The following is a 10,786-nucleotide window of genomic DNA, read 5'->3' on the forward strand; positions in this document are numbered from 1 at the left end:
GGAAAAGTCTTGGCCAGCAGACATTAGAGTGATATGACATGGCCAATGAAACAAATGAAAGCCAAAGGGAGGAAGAAAGGGACAGCAGTGTTTACAGCTCCACTGAAGAGGATGATGATGATGATGATGATGATGATACTTTTGTTCTATGTGTCAAGTGCAGTTTCTTGTTCTACTCCTTAAAACATGTTGAAATACCCTGTATTTGGCTTGTCAACACTGCCTGTATGTTATTGTTGATAATTTTTTAGTGTGGACTGATAGTCTAGACTAAAATTCGCTTGTCAAAAATAACATCGGTTTGTACATATACAGGCAGTGTTTACAAGCGTTCGCCAAACACTGACAGTTACCTATTAGAAAAAGGAGTAGGGGAGGATCACATTTTACAGCTCAGACATACCCTAAATTCCCCCGCCCCGTAATTACTGAAGGCTCCCTTAGTCTATAATTAATCATGAGGCAGCTCGAAATCATGTACTTTTAAACTTGTAAGGTGAAATATTGTGTAAGGGAAAGAGCTGAATGTACAAACTTTCGTGCATTTAATTGTTGTGCACCATTCACCTGGTGTATATCTATCCGGAGATTTTCTTTGGCTCAAAAAAACGTCTTCGAGTTGGGTTAGTGTTATGCAATGCAGGAGAAACAAGAGAATCATTTTGATGACGTCATTTCCCTGTTTCCAAAGTATCGTTATGTGTACTTTCATTTGTGGATGCAAATGCTGTGTCAATGCTCTCAGGTCGACTAGGCTGGGGTTAGAATTCACGGGGGTTGGGGGGTTGGGGGGGGCATGAAAAAATTGAGGGGTAAGGGGGGTATGAGGATTCTGATGTGGGGGCTGAAATTTTTTTCTCATGATTTGAACCAAACTAAACTTCAGACGCAATCGTTTACCGAGTAAGTTTTCTAAAGCCAATATTCAGTAGTGAGGCACCGTGGGTGGCTGTCATGCGAATGCATTTATCTATGCCTCCTCCTTCTTCTTCATCTCCTTCTCTCTTCTTCTTATTAGGAGCGGGCGTTTACCAATTCAAGTACATTTCAAACATTTCTTCGTCACAATAACTTTTTAATCATGAGGTAGTTCTGTCTCTGTCTGTCTGTCTGGCTGGTTGACTGGCTCTCTGTCTGTCTGTCTGTCTGTCTGTCTGTCTGTCTGCCTGCCTATCTGTCTGTCTGTCTGTATGTCTGTCTCGCTATCTCTCTCTCGCCCTCCCTCCCTCCCTCTCTCTCTCTCTCTCTCTCTCTCTCTCTCTCTCTCTCTCTCTCTCTCTCTCTCTCATATAAACTATTTGAGCAAAATTAAGCCAACAGTGGTTTACCTTGTACATTTACAAAATTTCCATTTCATTTACCTACCGATATAATGAAGCAGTCGACAATCAAGCGAATATGTGTGTCAACCTTTAATGACACCTCTTCATAGCTTAACATGTACACAATATAGCCAATGGATATAATAGTGTAGTCAGAGTAAAAAGGGTTTTTGAAGACAATACTTAAATACTCTTGGGCTTTTAGTACTGTCACGAACCGATTTTCGAAATCTTGTCTAAAAATAGATTAAATTCACTTCTCAAATTGAGCTACCACACAGTTTTAACCTTGGCTTGGCTATAATCGGTTGAATGGCGAGAGAACTATAAGCATTGACATTTTGTGACCAGTTGAGTGTAAAGTGTCAAAGAGTAGATTAATGAGAACACGTGGTCTTAGTATATGATAACTTAGAATTTCGATATTATTTAAGTTAATTACTGCCGATGACGTCATCCTTTACTTACATCTAATAACATAGAAGATACATTATGACATCGTTGTTTAGTAATAGAAATTTAAACACTTTCTTAAAGTAAGAATTTGATTAATAGGGAGAGTCACTAATTGTTGTGCAAGGGTTTGGGGAGGGTCAAAATTTTTTGATTTCTGCCAATGTGATCATGATGTGATTTCTGCCAAGTCCCTTAGTGTACATTATAATAGCTACAAGGGTTGTTTTCTAGTGAAACTGTACGGCAAATTATGGCTGTAACAATGATAATGCACTGTCTTATCTAATGTAATACGTTACGTATGATAAATGTATCTATTCTCAAGAAAGGTTACACATACAACCTATTGATTGTTGGTGGCGCTGTTTGCATCAATTTCAAGTAGACAATGCATCGTCAATATTTTTATCTTTCGTGACACAAAATTTCCCAGTTGTATTTCTTCACTTGTTTAATGGTGCCTCTAAAACACACACACACACACACACACACACACACATACACACACACATACATACATACATACATACATACATACATACATACATACATATAGATATGTACACACTTGTCTATATAGTTCATTTATTTATTCATTTGCTGAGATAGATGCACAAGGCAGGTACAAGTGAGGAATAGAGTGGTTATGTTGATACCAACGGAACACAACAAAAACGAAATAATATGACAATTAAAAGAACATCGAGTTGAATACTGGACTTCCAGGTTGTTGCATTAAACAGTGCACCACTATACACCGAAGTCTCTGCGTACCCTTCAAGAATGTGTTAAACTGTAAACTGTTCACTGTGTAATGATGTTAACTGAAATGGAACGCAAACACAATTGTGCGAAAACTTACAATACAGTACGGTGACGACATACAATGCCAGCTTTCTATGTATTGGCAACGAGCCAACGACGACGAGCTTTTATTATGGTTAACAATACATATATGGTGAGGTATAGCGAACCCCTGACAGTTAATCCTAAAGTAAACACAAAGCTAGCAGTGCAAACCATGACTCTGTATAGAGAAGGTAAGTCTGTCCTTTAATTTGACAAATTTACATGAAATTAGAAGAATTTTACACTAAGTAATTTCCCAAAACGAAGTCTGTGAGAAAGACAGATTTAGGTCGGATAAATATTGGAGTGTACCCAAGGGCTTGTAGCAAGTAGACTGTTACGTTGTTATGATGGGCTATCAGTGTCACTATGTATATCCTTGAGTCATACGTAACGACGGCCTAAGGGTGACATTGTTATGAAGTACAATCTAAGTTATACAGCTAAAATGCTGATCGATATAGTTGTTATTTCGTACATCGTATTTGATAATATAGTGACTGCACACTTAACGGAGACATGAGCTAGTCTTGTCCTCCCCATTTGCCAAACATTATGAAAAATTCAAAAGGTCACTTAAACCCCTTATCGTTAGATTGTAGATGTGACACATACCAGTGATATCGTCAACTTGATAAAACACGAACTGCACAGATACAGTACTAGTTGGTTTAAGACAACATGAAAAAAGAAGAAATAAACAAGCTGACATGAAATGATTGATGGTTGAAATGGGTAAATAAAAATGACTTCAATTCTAGTCTGAAATAAACGAAAGAAGAGGTCTAAATAAATATTTGAAAGTGTCGGTAATGAACGGCAGAAGACAATGGAATTGACATTGCAATAGTACAAGTATATAAGTTGACAACAGCGTACGTAGCTTAATTTATGTATACATATTTAGCAAGTCATTTTGACATTATAGTCAGCATTGAGTACAACGTAACACAGCTTAAATCTTGACTAACTAGTTTCTCACCTCACGGGTTATGCCAACAATTCAAATTTCAGATTGTGTTTATTACTTTATATATTGGACACAAGCATTGAAACTAACACTAAGTATGTAAACATCAGTTATACAATGTCTAATGACGTACAAGAATGTACATTCCTTTTATTTCTATATAAATCATAAGACCATACGAATTTCTCATCAAAACACATCATCCGTACAGTCTGGATTCCGTTCTAACCACCTGGTTTCAAGTTGTATTTGTTGTTCTAATTATTAAATAAATAAATAATAATGGAATATTTGATAACGTCATAGATTTTCCAACAGAAATGATCAAAATGCCACATTGTCGGTCTAGAATTTCGACATATTTTGATATTTTTAAAGCTTGATTCAAAAAATTCTTAACCTTCAATTTTGTAAAAAAAAAAATAAAAATAATAATAATAATAATAATAATAATAATAATAATAATTATCATTCTTTAAATGTGTTCACAGGTCTAACAAATGTCCTTGCAAATGGATTTTTAGAAAGCCGACATGTGGCAGGTGTTGTTACTTTGGACTTGGAAAGTACATATACATCATAGTATGGTACACTGCCCTAAAAGTTTTGCAATTATAGAATCATGGGAGTGGAATGTGATTGGCTAAAAAACTTTAATTAGTATTATTAATCAATCGAAAAAGTTTGTCAGTGAATCTGTAAATACAACATACATGTCAGTACTTACCGTGTCTGGGTTCAGACATGACACTGTTTATACATGTCAGTACTTACCGTGTTTGGGTTCAGACATGACACTGTTTATACATGTCAGTACTTACCGTGTCTGGGTTCAGACATGACACTGTTTATACATGTCAGTACTTACCGTGTCTGGGTTCAGACATGACACTGTTTATACATGTCAGTACTTACCGTGTTTGGGTTCAGACATGACACTGTTTATACATGTCAGTACTTACCGTGTCTGGGTTCAGACATGACACTGTTTATACATGTCAGTACTTACCGTGTTTGGGTTCAGACATGACACTGTTTATACATGTCAGTACTTACCGTGTTTGGGTTCAGACATGACACTGTTTATACATGTCAGTACTTACCGTGTCTGGGTTCAGACATGACACTGTTTATACATGTCAGTACTTACCGTGTCTGGGTTCAGACATGACACTGTTTATACATGTCAGTACTTACCGTGTTTGGGTTCAGACATGACACTGTTTATATATGTCAGTACTTACCGTGTTTGGGTTCAGACATGACACTGTTTATACATGTCAGTACTTACCGTGTTTGGGTTCAGACATGACACTGTTTATACATGTCAGTACTTACCGTGTTTGGGTTCAGACATGACACTGTTTATACATGTCAGTACTTACCGTGTTTGGGGTCAGACATGACACTGTTTATACATGTCAGTACTTACCGTGTTTGGGTTCAGACATGACACTGTTTATATATGTCAGTACTTACCGTGTTTGGGTTCAGACATGGTACTGTTTATACATGTCAGTACTTACCGTGTTTGGGTTCAGACATGACACTGTTTATACATGTCAGTACTTACTGTGTTTGGGTTCAGACATGACACTGTTTATACATGTCAGTACCTACCGTGTCTGCATGGGTTCAGACATGACACTGTTTATATATGTCAGTACTTACCGTGTTTGGGTTCAGACATGACACTGTTTATACATGTCAGTACTTACCGTGTTTGGGTTCAGACATGACACTGTTTATATATGTCAGTACTTACCGTGTCTGGGTTCAGACATGACACTGTTTATACATGTCAGTACTTACCGTGTCTGGGTTCAGACATGACACTGTTTATACATGTCAGTACTTACCGTGTCTGGGTTCAGACATGACACTGTTTATACATGTCAGTACTTACCGTGTCTGGGTTCAGACATGACACTGTTTATACATGTCAGTACTTACCGTGTCTGGGTTCAGACATGACACTGTTTATATATGTCAGTACTTACCGTGTCTGGGTTCAGACATGACACTGTTTATACATGTCAGTACTTACCGTGTCTGGGTTCAGACATGACACTGTTTATACATGTCAGTACTTACCGTGTCTGGGTTCAGACATGACACTGTTTATACATGTCAGTACTTACCGTGTTTGGGTTCAGACATGACACTGTTTATACATGTCAGTACTTACCGTGTCTGGGTTCAGACATGACACTGTTTATACATGTCAGTACTTACCGTGTTTGGGTTCAGACATGACACTGTTTATACATGTCAGTACTTACCGTGTCTGGGTTCAGACATGACACTGTTTATACATGTCAGTACTTACCGTGTCTGGGTTCAGACATGACACTGTTTATACATGTCAGTACTTACCGTGTTTGGGTTTCAGACATGACACTGTTTATACTGTCAGTACTTACCGTGTTTGGGTTCAGACATGACACTGTTTATACATGTCAGTACTTACCGTGTCTGGGTTCAGACATGACACTGTTTATACATGTCAGTACTTACCGTGTCTGGGTTCAGACATGACACTGTTTATACATGTCAGTACTTACCGTGTCTGGGTTCAGACATGACACTGTTTATACATGTCAGTACTTACCGTGTTTGGGTTCAGACATAACACTGTTTATACATGTCAGTACTTACCGTGTTTGGGTTCAGACATGACACTGTTTATACATGTCAGTACTTACCGTGTTTGGGTTCAGACATGACACTGTTTATACATGTCAGTACTTACCGTGTTTGGGTTCAGACATGACACTGTTTATACATGTCAGTACTTACTGTGTTTGGGTTAAGACATGGTACTGTTTATACATGTCAGTACTTACCGTGTTTGGGTTCAGACATGACACTGTTTATATATGTCAGTACTTACTGTGTTTGGGTTCAGACATGACACTGTTTATACATGTCAGTACTTACTGTGTTTGGGTTCAGACATGACACTGTTTATACATGTCAGTACTTACCGTGTTTGGGTTCAGACATGACACTGTTTATACATGTCAGTACTTACCGTGTCTGCATGGGTTCAGACATGACACTGTTTATATATGTCAGTACTTACCGTGTTTGGGTTCAGACATGACACTGTTTATACATGTCAGTACTTACCGTGTTTGGGTTCAGACATGACACTGTTTATATATGTCAGTACTTACCGTGTCTGGGTTCAGACATGACACTGTTTATACATGTCAGTACTTACCGTGTCTGGGTTCAGACATGACACTGTTTATACATGTCAGTACTTACCGTGTTTGGGTTCAGACATGACACTGTTTATACTGTGAGTACTTACCGTGTTTGGGTTCAGACATGACACTGTTTATACATGTCAGTACTTACTGTGTTTGGGTTCAGACATGACACTGTTTATACATGTCAGTACTTACTGTGTTTGGGTTCAGACATGACACTGTTTATACATGTCAGTACTTACCGTGTCTGGGTTCAGACATGACACTGTTTATACATGTCAGTACTTACCGTGTCTGGGTTCAGACATGACACTGTTTATACATGTCAGTATATACTTACTGTGTTTGGGTTCAGACATGACACTGTTTATACATGTCAGTTACCGTGCTTGGGTTCAGACATGACACTGTTTATACTGTCAGTACTTACTGTGTTTGGGTTCAGACATGAAACTGTTTATACATGTCAGTACTTACCGTGTTTGGGTTCAGACATGACACTGTTTATACATGTCAGTACTTACCGTGTCTGGGTTCAGACATGACACTGTTTATACATGTCAGTACTTACCGTGTCTGGGTTCAGACATGACACTGTTTATACATGTCAGTACTTACCGTGTCTGGGTTCAGACATGACACTGTTTATACATGTCAGTACTTACCGTGTCTGGGTTCAGACATGACACTGTTTATACATGTCAGTACTTACCGTGTTTGGGTTCAGACATGACACTGTTTATACTGTCAGTACTTACTGTGTTTGGGTTCAGACATGACACTGTTTATACATGTCAGTACTTACCGTGTTTGGGTTCAGACATGACACTGTTTATACATGTCGCCAAACACCCAGTTAAAGAAATGAATATTTTTTATTGACATGGGTGTCAAGACAATAGGTACACTAATATCGTATGTCTGGAGATGTTATTCAAGTTAAAGTTTAGTGTCCTTTGTTTCATCTCGATCCATGACGCTCACAATTCTGCATGACCTATTATCATCTTAGCAAACACGTCTCCTATGCCTGACTTATTGCAATTTAATTATTGTAACGACCATAACATCACAGATTCATGACTTTTGTTTTGACCTCAGAGCTGGGAGCACCTGTCTCTCCTAGCTCTGGGCTTTAGTAAAGTCTAAGTTCCAATCATATGCCATACATCGTCTCATATGCAGTTTATCATTTTACTACAATACTTGCTGATCCAATTTTGATATTACTATCGTGTGCGACTACAGACATAAGTGTCTATAGTTGTCAGTGAAAGTATAAATACAATGTACTGAGGGACCGGATAGTTTCTTTTCCCCCCCCCCCCTCCGCGGGGGGGGGGGGTTGTGGATCTTTCCATAGGGCCAACAACAAGTCACTCACTCCCCCTTTCACTTAATTCTAAATAATGATGACGATGAACCCCCCTCCCCCCATATCACATTTACAGGACATGTATTTGATCGTGACTCACAGTGGACTGCTTGACTATGTTTCACAAATACTCTGTAAGCTAGATTGCACCATCAAGTATGACCAAACTTGATACATAACATAAGGTTAAAATGTGTCCTTTAAAAAGCTAATAGCATCATTATAGTCTCATTGGACACATCAAAACATAAACCAGTCTCAAAACCTTATGAAATTTTCAACTCCCATGGAAAAATTATACATAAAGTTCTGCAAATTCCTACTAAATGTAAACTGTAAAGCAGCTTGCCTTATGGAGCTAGGTCGTTACCCCATACTATAGTATCTGGCCTGGCACAACTGTTCAAATATTGGCTAAAGATCTCACAGAAAGCAGAAACTATCCTAACTTAGGAAGCTTACTGTCTGAGCAAAATTTTGGAGTCCAGTGGAATATAATCATGGGCCACAGGAATGAAGCAAACATTAAAACTTTTAGTATGGATAAGGTCTGGACAGCTGAACCAAACCACTCCAACAGTGAAAACCTAATTGCTAGATTTAAAGAAAAGTTAAAGTTGCTTCTCCACAAAAATATAATGGACACGATGAAGGACAACAAGGACAAACAACATAAAAATAAACTACGTACATATAGACAAATTAAATCGGATATGCACTTTGAAAACTATTTAGAAGACATTAAAAACCCACAAAAGGGCCACAATACAGATCAGCAATGACAAAACTTAGAATCAGTGCACATATTTTACATATAGAAACTGGAATATACACAAACACCACCTTATCAAGCAGGACATGCCCTGTATGTAAACAAGGTGAAATAGAAGACGAGGAGCATTTTTTATTACGCTGTACAGGATATCAAAATGAAAGGAAAGAACTCTTTAATAAATTAAGTATATATTCTGGTACAAGCATGGATAATGAGAATCTCATAAAGATTCTTAAAGTAAAAGACAAACATACATTAGTTGAAATAAGCAAATTTATTCAACATGGATTCAAACTTCGAGAATATCATTTGAACAAAAATATACCAGCTGCCTCATGATATACACCCAATAAGTACATTTACTACCTTTCAGGCCCTCTGATTACATGTGGCCTCAGAGGCTCATCACTATCTGTATAACCAATATGCTGTGTTGATTTTGACATTGTGAAACTACCTTTTTTGGTAAATACAAGTAATCTTCTTGATACTTTATTGTGTTTTACTGATATCTGGTGACAGAGATAAGGTTTTAATAAAGTTATTATTGTCATTGTTATTAGTAAAGATCATCACATCTATAAACTATCTAGGAAGATTACCATTACGGAACTTTTAACTTTTGCTCCAATGTGCAATATATATGTGAAGCATTGATCATTGGCCATTGATTGTGAAATACCCAAATATTAACATGACATGTTCTGTAACTAGTGTGCCAGGTAATACATGCATATGTATATATAGTGTATAGTTATGTTTGAACGTCACTCCAGGTGAAGTAATATTTAAATATATATATAGGAAACAGGGACAAGAACAAGGTCATGTCACAGTAGAAATGGATGTTTTCTTCCCACAATGACCCCCCCCCCCATCCAAACTTCAAAAACAGGGTACCCCCCCCCCCAACCTATCCACACCTAACTGTATGCAAATACATAACCTATAACATACAATCTAATATCATAACTAGGCAAAGCCCATAAGCTCGCACAGGGTAGATTGATTTGTGACCGGCTGCCTCACGATGATATTGTAGATAGCGACATAACATGATACAGTATAACAGGTGACAAAATGATGTAGAAACTCATAAACTTATGAAGCAATATCAGGCATTCATAGCTTTATAAACAAATTTACCAAGATTACCAAGATTTTGAAATTACAATACAATCTTAACTTATCCCTGGAACACACTTCATTAAACCATTCCTGTTTATAAACATCGGAATTCTATTATTAACATGTTAGTAGTTAGTTGTGCTAACCAGACTATATATATGTACACATAACATGTTTAATCTCTGTAGTCCAGGATGTGTAACCATTTTGATCCATTTTATACATCAATTTGTACACGTTTCTGACAACTCTGTCGTCTGTCAGTTCAGTAAGGCGTAATCAACTTGAATATTTGATGGTTCTGGTGACTGACTTTAGGAATAGCGGTCCGGGAGTTCTTCCACAATCGCCAAGTATATCTTCGTTGGATATGTTTTTATGTTTACAAAACCTTAAATGAATCCTTTCAGCTTCCATGAATTGCTTAAATCTCCATGTCTCAGCACCATACAATAATATTGGTAAAATTAAAGTATCAAAAAGTGTAAAGTAAAAGTTGAGGCTGATAATGCCAACTTTTCAGTCAAATTAATTTGTGAAAATTGAAAATATTGCTTTACGTGCCTGAGTGGGTAAGTTAAATACAGCTTTACTCCATGTATTTCTGCATGGTTATAACATAAAAATATATTTGTAGGAGGTAACAACTTCAATATTATATTCGTTAATTTGTTAACTTGAATTGTGTCCCAT

General features: G+C 37.3%; 1 protein-coding gene across 2 annotated transcripts in view; it reads left to right on the forward strand.

Annotated features, from left to right (window-relative positions):
• Positions 1 to 2,696: 2,696 nt before the first annotated feature.
• Positions 2,697 to 10,786, forward strand: part of LOC144446026 (uncharacterized) — an 11,393-nt gene continuing 3,303 nt past the window's right edge. The window contains exon 1 of one of the 2 annotated variants that reach the window (XM_078135692.1): positions 2,697 to 2,818. In XM_078135692.1, coding sequence (XP_077991818.1) covers positions 2,716 to 2,818 — 103 coding nt within the window. In that variant the 5' untranslated portion in view covers positions 2,697 to 2,715. Of the gene's footprint in view, positions 2,819 to 3,321; positions 3,363 to 10,786 lie in introns of those variants that run through there. The other variant, XM_078135693.1, reaches the window with a different exon arrangement.

The sequence above is a fragment of the Glandiceps talaboti genome, chromosome 14 (assembly GCF_964340395.1).
Source record: "Glandiceps talaboti chromosome 14, keGlaTala1.1, whole genome shotgun sequence".
Classification (NCBI taxonomy): domain Eukaryota; kingdom Metazoa; phylum Hemichordata; class Enteropneusta; family Spengelidae; genus Glandiceps; species Glandiceps talaboti.